Source organism: Chiloscyllium plagiosum, chromosome 1, assembly GCF_004010195.1.
Source record: "Chiloscyllium plagiosum isolate BGI_BamShark_2017 chromosome 1, ASM401019v2, whole genome shotgun sequence".
NCBI classification, from domain to species: Eukaryota; Metazoa; Chordata; class Chondrichthyes; order Orectolobiformes; family Hemiscylliidae; genus Chiloscyllium; species Chiloscyllium plagiosum.
Genome location: NC_057710.1, coordinates 151,289,769 through 151,309,372, shown reverse-complemented (window position 1 = coordinate 151,309,372; position 19,604 = coordinate 151,289,769). Strand labels below are relative to the sequence as shown.

At 39.4% G+C, this 19,604-nt stretch overlaps 1 protein-coding gene and 1 long non-coding RNA gene across 6 annotated transcripts in view; one reads left to right on the top strand and one right to left on the bottom strand.

The window, feature by feature from the left end:
* The window catches only part of nr3c2 (nuclear receptor subfamily 3, group C, member 2), a 326,244-nt gene that overhangs the window by 246,832 nt on the left and 59,808 nt on the right, over positions 1–19,604 (top strand). For 4 of the 5 annotated variants that reach the window (XM_043699476.1, XM_043699486.1, XM_043699456.1 and 1 more), the window contains exon 6: positions 12,548–12,692. In XM_043699476.1, coding sequence (XP_043555411.1) covers positions 12,548–12,692 — 145 coding nt within the window. The other variant, XM_043699497.1, reaches the window with a different exon arrangement.
* The window catches only part of LOC122554445, a 36,513-nt gene continuing 35,329 nt past the window's right edge, over positions 18,421–19,604 (bottom strand). Inside the window, exon 3 of the long non-coding RNA XR_006313000.1 lies at positions 18,421–18,467. This is a non-coding gene — a long non-coding RNA (uncharacterized LOC122554445). The remainder of the gene's footprint in view (positions 18,468–19,604) is intronic.

Here is a 19,604-nt window from a genome sequence, read left to right as displayed (position 1 = left end):
TGCACATAAATATCCAGCTCCCAGAAGACAAGACCACAGGATTTACAAGCAGAAGATTAGTTTTCTGGACATGTGTGAGCCCCATTATCTCAGGAAGCCCAGGTTTTTAGCATGTTGATGCTAACATCTGTAGACTTCTGAAATGGGATGTTCGTTACAGTGGACCTGGTAGACCAGCTTTGTCGATGGCTGTCAATATGGCTGTCACTGATGGACAGTCCTATATGTCTCTCCTTCTGAAAGGTGTGGTCTCCTCTGACTTTATCAGCATTCAATTGCTCAACATTCCTCAGAACACGTTCACCTCCTGCTTCCTTCTATTCTTCTCTGAAGGTATTTTACATGCCCGTCCAAACAGCTAGCACATGCACCCTTGTCGTTTTGCCCTGTAGTGCCCATGGCTCACACATGTCCTCCACAAATACTGTCCTTTCTTTCATGATAAATACTGACCTTTCCTTTGCCATGCATAAGCCATGGTTAACACTCATAACTCTGCTTTGAGTTTTTGAATGAAGACAGGGCATTTGACACTAGCCTTTGTAGAAAGCAGTGTATTCTGTACAGCTCCCTGTTGTGCTTCATAATTATGCCTGACGAGTAATGTAAGTTCTTTCCTCTACCACTGATAATTAGACACGTCCTAGACACAGTATTGATGTATGAGGATTGGTGGCAGCAAACTAATTCAAATAATGCTTATCTTGTGCCACCTATTGGTAGGTGTGGCAGATATCATGAGATGTCAGCAGTGGCTATCAAGACAAATCCATATCCTTTTCCTCATATCCTTGGCAGAGCTCATCTTACTGCAGCAAGATCTCCAGTTAGTTGAGAGGTCTGAGGGTTGGCTTTCCCAGATTTCCTCTCCATTCCTATGGTTTCTGCAGCCTCTGGAAATTATTTCCAGTTGGACCATTCTGATTCTTGCTAAGGTTCCCTTCAGTAAAAAGCCTTTCTTTGACATAATCAGCATCCCATGTTTCCCACACTCCCTGACTGGCCAGGGGATGCTAATGCTATTGCTCATTTAAAGAGAACGCTTTGACTAAGCCACAACTGCCACCTAATTCTATTAAAACGTAATAATTTCTGGCAGACTGAAATTTTTACTATGATAACCTCCAAGTTTCAAATTTGAAATAGAATTTATTAATGAATCTCGGCATTAATGTGAAATTAGGCTTTTGCTAAACAGTGCAGTGGAAAAATTCATTTGTGTAGCACCACTTTTAGCAATGATCTCATTGAAGAACAAGGTACAGATTGTGCAGGTACAGCCTGCAGTGCTGCCTGTGCCAATGAGTTAATGTAAGTCTGCGTGGCACCACGAGAAATGCTGCTACAGAATCAAATTTTTTTCCTTATGATACTTTAGCCTCAGTATTTTTTCCATTGTTTCTTTTGTGGTTTGTCTGTTTATTATATCATTTATATTTTACCTATATGTAAACATAAGTAAAAGCTTGCCAAGATAAGAATAGTACTATTTAAACAGTTCAGATATTTTGATTCAAGTGTTGTTTACACAGGAAAGCCACAAAGGAAGTTAAAGGAAAGCAGTTAGTATATAGGAAATAATCTTTAAATAGACAATACTTCTATGCATTTATCAATATCTATTATGTATGTCTAAGTATTGGTCTTCTTAATTGTGGATGTTAATCTTTATGTCACATTTTAATAACTTCATTAAATAAGCATGATCTGTTCAATTAACCAATATGATGTGCTCAAATATCTGACTGCTTGCATTATTAGTCAGGCAAGAGGAACCAACTACCGTGAAATCATCAAACAAAATACTCAAATGATTTTTGAAAAGAGGTTTCAAAGGTTATGTTATTTTTCAACTTCTTATGCCATATGGCACAGACAATTTGAATGTCAGCATCATAACTTCTTCAAATATGTTGTAGAATGCTTTAGTTAAATCACTAAATCAATCTTTAAAAGTGTACATCACAAGAGGCACTCAATTTCAACAGTAGTTCATTGCTATTAAGCAGTTCTGGAAGGCACTGTTTTACTTTGATTATTAAAGCTTCTTACAGCAGCCTTCTCCCATACAGGCCTGGATCTGTCTTGAGACTCAGGCTTCAAAGTATGCTTAATTTACAGGGACAGCAGTTTCTGACTACAGATTTCTTGCTAATACTTCCTCAGGCCCAAACACTAGTGAACCCAATACCCTTTTGTGCTTCCACACGCTCCCCCGTCTTTCTAATATGTGGTATTGTGGGCGTCATTGACAGGGCCAGCATCTGTTTCTCATCTCTAATTTTCCTTGAACTGTAGCTTGCTCAGCCATTTCAGAGGACATTTAAGAGTCAACCACATTACTATGTATCAGGGGTCATATGTAGGCCAGATAGGGTTAAGATAGCATATTTACTTCCCTAAATGGCATTGGTGAGCATGGAGGACAAAGAACGTGCTTCAGGACACTGAGGCTGTCCTTGGGGCATGGCACTATTGACCTTAATGACTGGGAAATGCCTCTACCATTTCTACAAAATGGCACCAACTTGTTCATCAGGTTACATCATTTTTTGAGTCACAACATCTTAATGATGTTGTGACAAAGAAGGAGAGAAAAGGAAGCAAATCCTGCCCTCCAGCTCCCACTATCTCATTGGACATCATGCCTCGTGTACAAAGATCTTTAGGTTGGGACATGGACTGTTCAATCACTTGAAGACCCATAACAGTAGCTCATAATCCTGAGCAGATGTCACTCTTGAATAAAAAGACAGCCGATGACAGGCTTCTATACTCAGAGGAAAGAAAACCAGATGGATATAACTAGCTCTTAAAATTTATTCCTCTTAGCTCAGTATTATCCATGTGAATGTGCCCTGCACCCTTTGAAAAGCTGAGGTGCAGTGCACAAATTTGAACATGATGTTTTAGATGGTGCTTAACCATTGCTATTGTCGAGAGTGTGGTGCTGAAAAAGCACAGCAGGTCAGGCAGCATCCGATGAGCAGGAGAATTGACATTTCAGATAAAAGCCCTTCATCAGGAGTCCAGGCTTTTGCCCGAAACGTTGATTTCGAAGCTCCTTGAATGCTGCCTAAACTGCTGTGCTCTTCCAGCACCACTAATCCAGAATCTGGTTTCCAGCATCTGCTGTCATTGTTTTTACCTTCAACATATTGTCTAGCTATCACCATTGTTAACAGCTAACCCGAGAATGCAACTTTTAAAAAAAAAAGGGTTTTGTGATTTACACATAAAAGAAGTGAAACTATCATGATATTCTAACAGGTGAAAGGCTTAACAGACAATCAATTTTTCAATGTATAATTTCAGTTACATCACACTGCAAATTTTTGCTATAAATTCTGTTACGATCGAGCCCTCCACAATCACCTGATGAAGGAGCGTCACTCCGAAAGCTAGTGTGCTTCCAATTAAACCTGTTGGACTATAACCTGGTGTTGTGTGATTTTTAACTTTGTACTGATGGGTGGATAGCTACACATGCCAAGTTGTCCTTCACCTGTTTTACTTCACTTTCCAACTACTTTGTCTTCTGGCTTTCTTGCTGACCCTGTTAAAAGTAGCAGCTGCTGATTCACATCTTGTAAAACTGTACTGAGGAATAAAAAAACTCATTATCTACTGCCTGTTTGCTTAAAAATCTTTATACAGTGAACTGCATAGAGAGAGGTTGTGACAATCAGTGAGATATTTGGTGGTTTTATGTTTTATTTAAGAAAGGTAGTGACATTTTTTATTTCTTGTATTATTTTGCCTTAGGCCTCAATTAACATTTATTTTCAATATAAGTTTTTTTTTCAAATGATACACATATTCTTTACTACATTTTTGTTTAACATTCTACCTCATCAATTCAGTTTGACATTTACAAGGCTATAATTGAAGGCTTCTGCCTGCTAGGAAACCTTGCAAGTCATCTCAGCAGTCTGGAGAGATATTCCCTACTTCACACGCCTGTACCAGGTGTTCACCCAGAAAGAGGTGCATCTCCGGTGTCTGTTCCTGAATGGAATTTAAGGCTATTGAATTTGTTGGAGATCTGCCTGGATTCCATGCATTTAGCAGAAGTAAGGATCTCCTTAGAATCGCTTTTAAAAATTAATAAGTAATTTCCAAAAACCAGGTAACAGGCTGGACCTGCTCTCCCACCTGGAACACACAGCCCCTTACAGTGATTTTCTATTCTTGAAATTAGGTATTCCTTTGCAGATAATCTAAGTTCATGTTTGAAATGTGAGATGCACACTCTAGACTGATCTTTTTTTGTGATGGATTGAAGCTCTGCCCTTACGTGGCTCCACTAAACCTCTGGCTGGAACCAAGATACACCAGAGTAATATCTAACTCATCTGCTATACTCCCATTCACATTATATCAGGCATTAATGATTAGTCTCTTAAATATAACTAGCAAGCTGTACATGTGATTCAAACATGAGTGCCACTGAACATAGTCCTATAGCAGCAACTTAAAGGAAAGAACTGGCAGATCACATGACAGAGTGACAGAAGATGTAATTTAAGTGGTTGAAGACATTGCAGAAGAGGTATTGGAAGCAACTCTGTTAACCATGATATTTTAAAACCTCTAAATCAATAAATAATTGTCCAAAATTATTTCCAGTGATCAGTATAGCATACCTTGGACCTGTCCATTTCTGACCTCATTGGATGCCTATTCAGTAATGGAAAAGAGGCATTGGATTTTAAATATGTGTCATGAATAGAGTAAAAATCAATTGTTAATACCTATTTGGATATATAGTAACTGTTTTAAAAAGATAGCAAACAGCTCAAAAAAGGATGTGATAATCATTTGCCTAGACTTAGTAATGGAGAAGGTGAGGACTGCAGATGCTGGAGATCAGTTGAAAATGTGTTGCTGGAAAAGCGCAGCAGGTCAGGCAGCATCCAAGGAGCAGGGGAATCGACGTTTCGGGCATGAGCCCTTCTTCAGGAATCTTATAGAAACCTTCTTCAGGTTTCTTATAGAAACCTTCTTCAGGTTTCTTATAGAAACCTTTCCGAAGTCTCTGTCAGCCAGATAGTTAACACCTGTTGGGTCCAGAATGCTAAATATTGTGTTATAATCTGTTGTAGACATGACTGTCTCCAAGAAAAACTCTCACATAATAAAATTGCAAGCTGTATACAAAATACAGGCAGAAGTCTTAATCACTCTCTACTTAATGCCTGGAACAGGCCTGATAGTTGTCTGCACATTGAACCCTTGTCTCAATGGTAATTACTCCTCCTTTAGGAAGCTTGGCCATAGTATTGAACCCAACTGCCTATTTAACCATACAGTTTGGAATAACAGACAGTGCTAAGGGGTCAGTGCTGCTGCATATGACATCTACTGACAAAATCAACACACTCTAAGCTACAAAGGAACAGCCTCTGACCTGTAAAAGAAGCTGTATTTTGGCATTGTGCAAGTAAATGAAAACTGCTTTCATCAAACTGAAGCAGAAGTTACATTTCAGAAGAACGTCCTAAGAAGACTTTTGCAGGAACATTAAAAGAGAAGAAACTGCCTTCAATTCCTCAACTGCCGGCTAGCCAATCAACCTCCCTGACAAAGGAATTCCAGACTGCTAACTTCAGCTTTGGACTCTTGGACTCCATTTGTAAAGCAAGAACATTGACAAACTGGTATCCTTGATTGTTTTGTATTTAATTCATTACTAATTGAATAATGTCTTTATCCATTCTGATTCTACCACCATATATGTTTATAAGTGCACTTGTATCACAAGATCTCCCCTGCATCTAAGAATGTGTGACAAGTGTTGAAGGGGTGCTAGTACTCTTTCCCCTTCAAAAAAGGGGAATATTAAATTACAATCCACAGTTGGACAGTTGGTGTGAATACAAATAGAGATTTGCTTGAAAATCTTCGGTCTGTCTAGCAGAAGTTATGCACTGAATGCCTGGAATTGGATCAAATAAAACAAGCCAAGCAATTTGACCCAAGAAGTCCAAATCTAAAAAATGTACCTAAATAAACTGATGGAAACATAAAGAAGAAAATTAGATTACTGGAACAATTTGTGAAACAAACTAAATGACAACAACAAAACCGCTTTACTCTAATATTAGAAAATAGTATATTTTGATTCAGAGACCTGAATAGTTTTAACACTAAAATGGTAGAAAGCCAGTGCACAGACCAATTAAAAGCTGTGGCTGAGGAATTACAGGTGAAGCTGCCTAGCAAGGTAAAATGAAATTAAAATTTTAAAATACTGACTGAGTATCTGGGACATAGTTCCATTCCTGAACAGGTAAATGAGGAATTAACTACAGAAGCTGACCCATTTCACATGACCAGTATGGAGCACTCAAAATATAGGATACTGCTAGAGTTAAAGGAGAAACAAAAAAAGGGGAAGAAAGAGGAAGAGAGGAAAGACAAGTACTTTCCTGCTCTGAAAATTAGAAATGGATTTGCATGTTCAGAGAAAAACCTGATATATAGAAGCTGTACAGGAAATCTCATCTCCACCTGATAACAGTCCAAATTTGAAGACAGTGACTTGGAGTCTGTCTTCACTATTTTCGAAAAAGTAGCAGGGCATTTATGATGGCCATAAGAAATATGGACCATTGTGATTCAGCATTAGTTAACTAGAAGTTATGATGCAGAGATCGAACCCCTCTGCTAATTAAAATCAAGCACTCCGAAAAGCTCACGTCACCTCGTAATCTGCTAAAGGTGTGACTAAGTGAAAGAAAACTCCTAATTTCCACTATGTAAAGAAAAGTAACAGTTTATTTACTTAACTCTAATAGTGAATGTCAAACTATAAACAAACTGAACACTCTTTCTCCTAACTAATCACTATCCCTTAACTGAACACAATTCTACTAAGTGCTGTTCTAGTAACTCAATTATGAAACGTTGCATTAACTTAATCTCAAGGCCCCACAGTCTGTTATGCTGTCTTCCTTCTGATCTTCCTATTCTGCTATCCTCCCCCTGGGTCGATTTCTTTCTTTTTACTATGAGTATTTTGATAGATAGTGCCTTCCGAAATTTCTTTGACAGCAAAATGTTTATTTCTTCAGATGGCCTTTGCTCTCTGGCTGTACGGCAGTTTCTCTGACCAATTTTCAAAATGGCCACTTTTTTATACCTCCAACATCATTCCCTCTCATTGGTCCGATATTGGACACAGACCCTTTGGTCCAACTTGTCCATGCCAACCAGATATCCTAACCTAATCTAGTCCCATTTGCAAGCACCTGGCCCATATCACTCTAAACCCTTCCTATTCATATACCCATCCAGATGCCTTTTAAATGTACCAGCCTCCAACACTTCCTCTGGCAGCTCATTCCATACATGCACCACCCTCTGCGTGAAAAATATTGCCCCTTAGGTCCCTTCCAAATATTTCCCCTCTCATTCAAAACCTCTGCCCTCTAGTTCTGGACTCTCCCATCCCAGGGAAAAGACCTTGTCTATTTTCCCTTCCCATGCCCCTCATGATTTTATAAACCTCTCTAAGGTCACCCCTCAGTCTCCAATGTTTGCTGTCAAAACAGCAACGAAAACTCAGGTATTCATTTAACAGCCAGTGTTACATCTATCTATTTTGGAACAGCCTGTCTCTTAGCTGTTCTGTCTGACAGCTGTGACTGTACTTTAAATTTACCTTAAAATTCAGAAAACATTTTCTATCTTAAAATGAACATATACTCTTTTGACTTCTTAACATAGGAAAACTCGAGAAGTCTGTATCATGTTGATCCCTGGAATGTTAATTGATTATGGGGATTACTAAAGTTGCCACCTTATTAAATATGAATTGGTCCACAAGACATATGACCAACAATTCAGGATTGTTGAAAAAAAATGTAAAGTGAGCTATTGAGAGTTTGAAAGGCAAAAGACAATCACTGTTGACCGATGGGATTCTGCGTAAAAATACAGAATACCTATGATGAATTATATGAGCTAATATTACATGAGGAATTAAATATTATCTACGTTGCAACCTGAGAATTCATTTCAATGCGCAGAGAGTCCTCACAGCTAGAGGTTGCTGATAACTTTTACCTCATTTATGACATAAGCCTAATAATTCAGACTATTTCAGTCACCCCAAATCAGTGGTATGATGAAGGGGGAGATTAGAAGGAAGCTATACCCAGGAAAGGGAATACAAATTAGGGTTTATATAGTCCATCTCAAGTCTGCAAAGAGAACACCCAAAGACCAGTGTGTTCCCACTCTTCTAAAACAGGCCTTTCTAAGCCTGATTGTTGGAGGTTGGATGATAAGCCAGATGAGGGGGAATGGTGGGCATCCATTAGAACAGTCTTGAGAGATACTGCAGCAAAGGCACAGCTGAATCTACAGAGCCCCTTGCTGCAGGATCTAGTCACTTGAGAGAATTACCGTATGTTAGCCCACCCAGGCAAAATTCCCCGAAATCTGCAGATGTTTTGTCCTTCTGAGAAGTGTTCCCACACCTCTCACTGCAAGTGCGCCAGTATATTGGTTTACTCAGACACCAAAACTAACCCATCCCTAATGTCAGAAGGAGGTGATAGAAACATCCCCCTCCCTCCCAATCCCTAGGTCTGCTGTAAAAACCAAGGAACAGAACCGGTAGGTGGGTGGGGGTGCATTTCTGTTCCCCTCCATCATGTTCACAAAATCACAGAATCTGTTAGGTTGCAGAAGGAGGCCAGAAAGAGATTGAGCAGCCGGAGAAATCGAAGGAGGTCAACTAGAGCCTGCCAAAGTAAATAAAGTCAAAGGAGGAGCCAGAGAAAATAAACAGAACAAAAAGGGACCCATTGACCAAAAGAGTTTGTGGCTGGCTCCCAGGAAAGGAATTGGACATCCAAAAATAAATTCATTCAAAAAAGTTCATAAAGGTACAAAAAGCTGAACAAAATGCAGTGGTCCTGTAAGGGGCCATTGAATCCAAACAGTTTGGGATAACTCAAGTAAAACCCTCAGAACATAGACTGGCTGAACTCAAGGTGAAGAATCGAAGGAGTGTAAGGCAATTAAGGTATGAGAGCAGTAGTCGTAGAGATTGAGGGAGATGCAGAGAAAACGTGGTGAGAGTCCATTGCTCCAAATTAGTTAAGAACTCCAAGTTCCCAGACTATAGAAATGAACAAGTAACAAATAATAAAGTGCAGTATAGCAGAGGAACAGGCCCTTCGGCCCACCAAGCCTGCACCAACACACACCTTTCTAAACTAAAAACATTTTAGCTCTACGTGGCCTGAATCCTTCTATTCCCAGCCTATTCATGTATCTGTCAAGATGCCTTTTAAACTATTGCCATTGTATCTGTTTCTATTACCTCCTCAGGCAGCACCTTCCAGGCACTTATCACCCTCTGTGTAAAGATCTTGCAAGTCAGATCTCCTTTAAATTTTGCCTTAAATCTATGTTCCCTAGTAATTGTCATTTCTACCCTGGGAAAAAGACTCTGATTATCCATTCTACCTGTGCCTTTCATAATTTTGTACACTTCTATGAGGTTGCCCCTCAGCCTCCAACATTCAAGTGTAAATGAACCAAGTTGACTAGTCTCTCCTCATAGTTAATATGTTCGAAATAAGGCAATATCCTGGTGAACCTTTTCTGTATGCTCTCCAAAACCTCTGTGTTCTTCTAGTACGAGGCAACCTGAACTGTACATAATATTCCAAATATGGCCAAATTAAAGATCTGTACGGCTGTAACATGATTTGCCCAATTTTTTAACATCTATGCTGAATAACACAAGAACGCCTTATACCTTCTTGACCATCTTATCTACTTGTGTTGCCACTTTCAGGGAATTGTGGACCTGTACTCATGGATCGCTTTACATGTTAATGCTTCTAAGAGTTCTGCCATTTACCTATATCTCCCTCCTACATTAGACCTTCCAAAATGCATCATCTCATATTTGTCTAGATTAAATTCCATCTGCCATTTCTCCACCCAAATCTGGAGATAGGCCCAGCCTATCTATATCTTGCTGTATCCTCTGGCAATCCTTCTCACTATCTGCAGCTCCCCGAATCTTTGCGTCGTCCACAAGTTTATTAATCAGACCACCGATATCCTCCTCTCAGGTGTCCCAGCACTGATCCCTGTGGAACACCACTGGTCACAGATCTCCAGTTAGAAAACATCCTTCCACCACTACACTTTGTCTTCTATTACCAAGCCAGTTCTGTATCCATTTTACCAGATTACTGAAAGAACAGTAGATGAGCATAAGGAGGAGCCTACATCTCCATTAACCAATGAATCATAGAGTTTGAGAGTCATACAGCATGGAAAGAGACCTCTCGGCCCAAATGCTCTATGCTGATCATGTTTCCTAAACTAAACTAGTCCCATTTGCCTTTTATTTGGACCAGATCCCTCTAAACCTCTCCTGTCCATGTACCATGGAAATGTCTTTTAAATGTTATAATTGTACCCACATCTATCACTTCCTCTGGTAGTTTGTTCCATATACGCATCACCCTCTGTATGAAAAGTTGCCCCTCTGGTTCCTTTGAAATTGTTACCTTCTCACCTTAAACTTACGCCCTCTAGTTTCGGACTCCCTTGCCCGTGGAAGAGACCTTGGCTATTCACCTTACATATGCCCCTCATCATGGTCGCCCCTCATCATGGTCACCCCTCACCAATGTCTTGCACAGCTGTCAAACTTCCTCAACATGGCCAAGATGATAGTAATGGACATGTCTCACCCAGTCAGGAAGCCTCAGTGCAGCACACTAGGGGCTAGACAGTCACTTGAGGGCAGTAGAGGTAACTGATAAAGGGCTGGTTTCAACAGACTCTTGCACAAAACTGCAGGACAAGGCAAGTTAGCTCTCCTGAGGTTCAACAACCTGAAAATTGCTGCCAGTACAGCTTGAATATATTTACAACAAAAACAGAAGTTGCTGGAACATCTCAACAGGTCTGGCAACATTTGTGAAGAGAAATCAGAGTTTATGTTTTGAGTCCAATGACCTTTCCTTAGAACACTTATTGAGTATACCTACTTCTGACTTAAACACAGAACTCTCCAAGGCTCTGTTCTATAACCTACATCAGCCTGAGCACTGCAGACCAGATCCCAAGAGAAAGAAGGGACCTATAGATCTTTACAGAAACATGAAACCAAAACAACAGTCCTCCATCACCCAAAAATAATTTTATCTTGAAACCCAACATTAGTTGCCTTCAAATAAACAAATGTATGTTGATTTCTGATAAGTGAGTAAGCAAATGAAGGAATGCCTCTTTACCATTTGTTATTGGAATACATAGAAAAATGAAGTTTACTTGAGTATTTTCCTGAGGGGACAAGGTGTCAGACAAAGAGTAAAAGATACGTATTAACACATATCCAAAAATGACTTTAAAAAGACAAGAAACAGTTGAACAAATATGACTGCTATAATCATGTGACTGACTCAGCAATATCCTTTTGGAAACATCACCACAGTCAATGTTAATCACATAATCAACACTCATATATCCTGAAGAATTTAGAATACTATCATATTGTTCAGAGATAATTATCTCCAAGAAAAGCCCTTACACAATAGAATTACGAGTCATACCCATCCTGCAAGATGCATTAATGACTCTCAACTTAACTTCTGGGATGGGCCATTGACAGTGGTCTAGCTGTAGTATAAGCTTTGGCCTTGATGATAACTGCTGCTGCTTTCTAAGGGGGCTTGGTCACATGACTACCATTATAGCAACTAACTGCCATTTGATTGTATAATTTTGAATTACCAGACAGTTAAGAGTTCAATGTTACTCCATACACCATCTATTGGCAAAACTATCTCCCTTGACTTCAATCTATATAAAAAAAAATGTCTGGTCTTTGAAAGCTGTCCCCAACCTTTATGTTATGATTAAAATTCTCCTTATGTCAAAATGGTGAAGTAGAAGTCATATTTCATTAGAACTTCCTTGGAAGACGTTTGGAAGAAGTTTGTAAAACAATGAAATAGCCCTCCACAATTCTTCAACTTCTAGACAACCAACCCATTCATAAAAAGGCATTCAAGACCAATAACTACAACTTTGGACTTCTGGATTCCATTGATAAGACCATGAAAATTGATACATTTATATCTATCGGAACAATCCCTTTATGGACAGGTGGGAGATTCAGGAGAGTGATTTATTTTAAGACACACAATCTATATGTAGAGATGTCACAGGAATAACGAGCTCCCTGCTTCCATCAGGAACTCTGGCTGTCTAAATCAAGGAAGGCACGGGGATTTTCAAATCATTCTGTGTTATTACTTAATATGTTCTGTAACAGAAATAAAGCCATATTTGTCATTCCTTTGATGGCTTTACTAATGCAGAATCAGAATCAGCCTGTCTAGTGGGAGTGGAGCTAAATGGCCATAGAGATCTGAGAAGGAGTAAGGGTGAGTGTAGTGAAACGAAATGGAATATAAAATATAAAATCAAACAGAAAAGTGACAATTCTAGATCAAAAATTGTTTCAAGAACTGTTTTATGACTGTTATATTCTGTTTTACAGGATTCAGAACAATGGCACTTGATGACCAAATGACTCTACTCCGGTATTCTTGGATGTGCTTAATGACATTTAGCCTTAGCTGGAGATCATACAAACACACCAGTGGCACAATGCTTTACTTTGCACCAGACTTGGTATTCAATGAGTAAGTGTCTTATCCATTAATTCTTGTTTGCCTGTTTGCAAATGTTCTTCTCATAATAAGAATGTTGTTAATTTTGATCATGCAGCCTACTGACAGAGTAGTCAACATCAGATCAGCCTGTCTTTGTCCTTAACACAATAACTGTCTCTGTTTCCAGCACTAAATTATTCATTTTAGTTTGGTGCTCCGTGAATGCAACTGAAGTACAAATTGTCAAATTTCAGTTTGTTTAATATGTGCTGCTGTGATTGTTGCAGCAAACCTTCAGTATCTTAAATCCTACCACAATACTGTTTTGCATCAATCATTTACAGTAATATAAATGCGCTTGTATTGACATTTGCAAAACGATAATTAAGTTGAAACAACTTTTATCCCTCAGAATGTCTTCTATCAGCAGCAATAAGTTTTAGACATTCCTTGTGGCCATAAAGATCTGAATATGGAGATTTTCTGAGAGGGAGTAAGTTGACCTGACATGCAAAATGTAATAGGGTTAAATAAATCTATGGCTAAGGCATTTATGATGTGCTCATAAGAAAAGAATGAATATAAATGCAAATAGATAATAAAAAAAGATAGTCATACTTATCATATGGTTATGATCCCAGCTGATGTTATTACTGGAGAAGTTACTACTAGATTGAAATCTAGCTTGATAGATCATATTTTGTTTTTGTTTTTAACAAGATGGTCTTGAATTGAAATACAAGCATGTAGATTCAGTTTTAACAATGAAAAGTTTACTACACAAAAGAAATGAAGTATAAAAATTAATAAACTAAACTATTAACATAATACAAGTTTTTTTCTTAAGGTCTAGTTTGGTATATTTTGTAAGATAGAAAACTGAATATTAATGGGGATGTTGTGGCATATTGGTGTTGCTACCGGACTACTAATCTAGAACAACTCAGTAAGTCTGGCAGGATTTGTCGAGAGAAAGCAGAGTTAATGTTTCAGGTCTAATGACCCTCCTTCAGAACTCATTGTAGCTTGGGAAACGTTGGTACATGCTGAAGATGGGGTAGGGAGAGGGTAATATTTCTGATTTCCAGCATCCGCAGTTCTTGGGTTTCTTTCAGTATTCCTGATTATCTGGGAAATGTTTTGGGAAAATGAGAAGTAAAATGTGAATCAGTGAAAATCTGAAATTGAAATTTATACTAATGGCAATCATATAATCATTGGTGATTGTTGTAAAAACTAATTTGGTTCACTCATGCCCTTGAGGGAAGGAAATCTGTTGTACTTACTAGATCTGGCTAGCATATGTCTCCAGACTCTCAACAATGTGGTTGACTTTAAACTGCCCACTGAAATGGCCCTAGCAAGCCAGTCAGTTCAAATGATAATTAGGAATGGACAATAATTGTTGGCCCAGCCGATGACTCCCACATCCAGTGAACAAAATGGGAGTCAAGTTGTGATTTTGACAAGCAATGATCTGCTTTCATTGGTGACTCCCTTTTCCCAGCAGGAAATTCACCTCACAACTTGTGAAAAGCATTTAAGATCAATCAACATACTCCAGATGTTGAATGAGCCTCATGCTAACATCTCATCCAATTCTGTCACAAATCTCACCATAGCCCATGTCGCTCAGACCTGTATAAGATTCTATCACATTGGTTCCACAATGGTTTTTATGCACTCAACTTCTGTTGATTAGCTCTAACAGTACTTGCTTCCTGCAACTCCCACCTCAGTGGTTATATTTCCTAAGGAATATGGATAACTCAGTGGTTAGCACTACTGCCTCACAGCGCCAGGGTTTGATTCCGCCCTTAGACAATTGTCTGTGTGGAGTTTGTGCATTCGCCCTGTACCTGTGTGGGTTTCCTCTGGATGCTCTGGTTTCCTTCCACAGTTCAGAGATGAGTAGGTTAGGTGGATTGGCCATGCTCAATTGCCAGTAGTGTCCAGAGATGTGCATGCTAGGTGGATTAACCATGGGAAATGCAGGGTGACAGGCATAGGGTAGGGGAGGTAGACCAGGGTGGAATACTCATTGCAGGGTTGGTGTGGACCCGAAGGGCTGAATGGCCTGCTTCTTCATTGTAGGGATTTTATTATTGTAAGGTTAAGTTTGAAATGTATTCACCCTAATATTATTAATGTTATATACATTGCAGTTGTACTTTGGATTCCTTCAGTGATTTTCAGAAATATGTGACTTATATTAATTACAGAAAGTGAGGTACACCACCTTACCACTTTCATTGAGACCCTAATTACAGGCCACGTCCTTCCTAACACCCAATTTGTTGCTCCTGACCACATGATTCTCAATGACAGTCACTGATAATGAATCCATTTAGCTACAGTTGGCCATTGTACAGCTATGTCTGCCTGTTTTATTTCTCCAACATGACAGGACATAATCTGCAGGAACAGGTGATACACAATTTACAGAGACAAATAGGAAATCAAACAAAGAGAAAGAAGGAAAGATAAATTGAATTTCCTGTTTGCTATGATCTGCTTTTTCACTGTACTTGGGTACACGTGGCTACAATAAATCAAATCAAACAAAATGGAGAGAAGAAAGAGAAATGGATGGAAAAGAGCAAAAGTAAATTGAGAGAAAAATAGAAGTGAAGGAATAGAAAGAAGAACAGAAGAGGAGAAAGAAAAGCAAAGTTAGAGAAGTGGGAAAGGAAAGGGGAAAAAGTGGAGGAGGAAAGTTAAGTTTTACCCTCATAGCCACAAAATAGCCTCCTGTGAGACTTTGTTGGAAGGCTGGTCTTAAAAGATTTGAGAATGACCAATATGGGTATTTACATTCCTGTTTGCTGTAAACCCTGGTGTCCTCTTTTGGTGCAGCTACATTTCATCAACCACAGTGGCAACTTGTTGCCTCATCTCAATCACCATATTGAGCGATAGGCACTGAGAAACTGGGCCAGATATGTTTAGTTAATGCTAGGGCTGAAATGTGTTTGCCCTTTTTCATGCAACTTGAGGCATTAGATGTCTCAGACCACACCCTTGATAATCCTGAGAAATCGAGGAGCAGCATTATATATAATGACCTAAAATTTCCAAAGGGTAGATTTTAGGGGATGATGAATTACTCGCAACCTTGCTAGAATTCTGGGATGATACCATGCAAGCTTTAAATCCAGAGAAAAAAAATTTTCTAAGACTCAAAGCTATAACTCAGAGTCATAGAGATGTACAGCACAGAAACGGACCCTTCAGTCCAACCTGATATCCTAAATTAATCTAGTCCTATTTGCCGCCACTTGGCCCACATCCCTCTAAACCCTTCCTATTCATATACCCATCCAGATGCCTTTTAAATGTTGTAATTGTACCAGCCTCCTCCACTTTCTCTGGGAGCTCATTCCATTCATACACCATCCTTTGCGTGAAAACGTTGCCCCTTAGGTCCCTTTTAAATTTTTTCCCTCTTACCCCAAACCTATGCCCTCGAGTTCTGGACTCCCCCAACCCAGTAAAGACGTTTTCTGTTTACCATATCCATGTCCCTCAAGATTTTATAAACCTCTATAAGGTCACCCCTAAGCCTCCAAAGAACCAGGGAAAACAGCCCCAGCCTATTTAGCCTCTCCCTATAGCTCAAACCCTCCAACCCTTGTAAATATTTTCTGAACTTTTTCAAGTTTCACAACATCCTTCCAATAGGAGGGAGAGCAGAACTTTATGCCCAATACGAGGATTATAGGTTCTTAAATGCCTTGTTAACACTACATCTTGACACATCTTTATTCAGTTTACTATCTCACCAAACACACCGAACAAGCTAGATGTTGAGAAATCTCCATGTAGAGGTCAGAGTTCAATTCCAGCTCACCATTGACTGTAAACTGGCTGCTCAGCCTCAATTAGCATCCCAGGGCACAATTCATGGGCAGCAGTTGCATGCACTCCCTGTCCACAGACATTGGCATCTGATATTCCCAAACCACTCATGACCGTTATGACAACTCTCTCATCCACTTGCACGCTATTTAGGAAGCATAGACTTGCATTGCCGGATGCACCAGCAACTGGCATTGAAAGGCAGCTGCAAGAACACTTAGCCAGGTACCCAGCTCATGGACTGGACAAGATCGTATTTCTTTTTAGTCAAGTTAGAGATTGGAAATCCCAGCGAGAGAGAGAGGGTTGGAGGGACTGGGGTTTCAGATTTTGGAGGCCAGGCGATAGAGTATAGGGAGCCATTTTCGTTTAATAGGTAGTTATCTCAATGGGCATAGGAAGCCCCTGAAAAGAGAGAATTCCCCTTCCATCCTGACAGCAGCCAGCACAGTCAACACTGTCTGCAGACTCATTGCCTTCCTTCTGCCCTTCCCCACAGTCTTAACAATTGCAGTGGAATTGGAGTGAGACCCTTAAAGTGGCAAGTAATTGTCCACTTCAGGACTTCAATAGATGAATGTCTTACTCAGCCCCTGTAATATGGGAAATATATTGGGGTGGCTATGAAGGCACTGGACATCACACCCATATTATTTAACATATACCTTCTTCAAATATGCTTGTGGGGATCATCTTCCAGTTTTAAAACATGCAAGGAAGGTTTTATGATTGATATCCATAACCACATGACAGAACAAAATTATATTAATTTTACTTAGAAGTTTGTAAAGGTTCTCATCCCTCTTCTTGAAATTCAGCTTGTAAATTTAACACTAAATATTCTATTATGAAATATAATAAATGATAAGGATTGTTTTTTTCAGAGGGCCATCAGTATTTGGAATTTTCATCCCCAAAAAGCAGTGAAGTGTACATCATTAAATGTATTCAAGTCTGAGTTAGTCATAATGTTTTTTTGACAAGGAAGTCCAGTGTTAAGTTGGGGCAGGATGGGGTGGAAGGAGGGGGAGGAATACTAAAACTGTGGAGTTGAGACTGCATTTAGATCAGCCATGAATCAGTCAATCAGCTGAGCAGGCTGAAAGGACCAAAAGGCCTACTCCTGCTGCCATGTCTTGTGCTCCTAAATATTTAATTAGTCTTTGATAAAGAAGACATGTTGACAAACTTTGAGGTAAAATTGAGTAGTGCTGCTACTTGAAAGTCAATGTAAGCATTTACATTTCAACCCTCATGAGGAAAAGAGGTAGATTTGATATGCAGAAGAGTAACTGTGGGAAATTTTACTTGCTGCAAGCTTCCACGGAGGATAATAAACAGATGTCATGTGTTTGCATTACTTAAATACTCTGAGCAGCTGTAACAGTCAGAGCTTCATGTTATGTAACAGTGAATAAGATTAGAAACTGGATTTGACTGCTGGTGCTTTTTAAGGAATCTACATTTTTCTGTAGGAGGGATACCATGGGGAGTTCTAGTTGCATTTTTTTTGTTAAACACTCACTGCAGACTATTTCAGTGATGTAATTTATTCCTTGTTCATTAATTTATGGTTGCAGTTATTTTGAATTTTCAGAATTTTAGGGATGGGCAAAAATGTTATGCTGATGGGAAGTAAAATGTTTTGCATTAAATGTCAACACCTTGATCCCATAGTTACATTAATCTCCACTCCACTTGCTTCTTTCTCTTACCATGTCATGCATCAATGTCCATTTGTGGGGAACCAGTCTACTTCCCATTTCAATACAATAACCAGTTAAGGTGTGCATCATACAAGGTGCTGAGTGAATCATTTATTGATCTCAACCATCAGCAAGAAGTTCCGAGCTCAGTCCCGCTTATTTGTGGTGGCACTGTCCAGCCTGAGAATGGAGCTGGAAGCACCTTTTCCATTTCTGTTGATTTGTGATTTTAACATCATCCCTGTGAAACATATGAAAAAGAAATCCATCAATCCTCATGCAGTGGAAAAAAAGCTGAATTTGTCCAAAAATAGACCACGTTTCAAATTAGAGGTGGTTATATCACCTCAAGCTCTAACGAATTACCTCACACAATTCTCATTTCCCAACCTCATATGTATGCAGCATGTCTCTACGGCATTGGGCTCATACTATCATGGATTGTAGTGGTTCAAGAAGGTAGCTCACCACCACCTTCTCGAGGGCAATTTGTCACATATAATAAATCCTGGCCCAGCCAGCAACACCCATGTCTCACAAATGAATCAAATAATAATCATACACTCAGCAGCAGCAGAAAGACTCGTCACTGCTTGGATGTTCCAAGATTTCTACCACTGGCACCATATTTGAAGCTCAGCTGTGCACCAGGTCAATCATTGCCTCCCATGAATAGCCATTTACAATTCAAGGAGCAGGAGGGCAAGGGAAACTATCAGGTTCTGAGAGAGTGCACAGGTGGCATAATGACATTGATTTGATATAGAAGCTTACATTCGTAAAAGTATTGCTGCTTTACATCATCATCTGTCTGATTAACTGTCATAGTAACTGCAGTTATAAGATCAAGATACCTTTCCTGACCACCATTCCATGTCAGAACCCTGTCTGAAAAGAATGCTACTCTTTCTCTAGCACAATCTTTTGTCATTGTTTATTTGATTGAGTTTTCTGAAGAAGTAACAAAGAGGATCGGTAGATGTGATCTGTATGGACTTCAGTAAGGCGTTCGGCAAGATTACCCATGGGAGACTGATTAGCAAGGTTAGATCTCTCAGAATACAGGGAGAACAAACGACTTGGATACAGAACTGGCTTCAAAGGTCGAAGACAGAGGGTGGTGGTGGAGGGTTGTTTTTCAGACTGGAGGCCTGTGACCAGTGGAGTGCCACAAAGATCGGTACTGGGTCCTGTACTTTTTGTCATTTACATAAATGATTTGGATGCAAGCATAAGAGGTATAGTTAGTAAGTTTGCAGATGACACCAAAATTTGATGTGTAGTAGACAGCGAAGAGGGTTACCTCAGATTACAACAGGATCTTGACCATATGGGCCAATGGGCTGAGAAGTGGCAGATGGAGTGTAATTCAGATAAA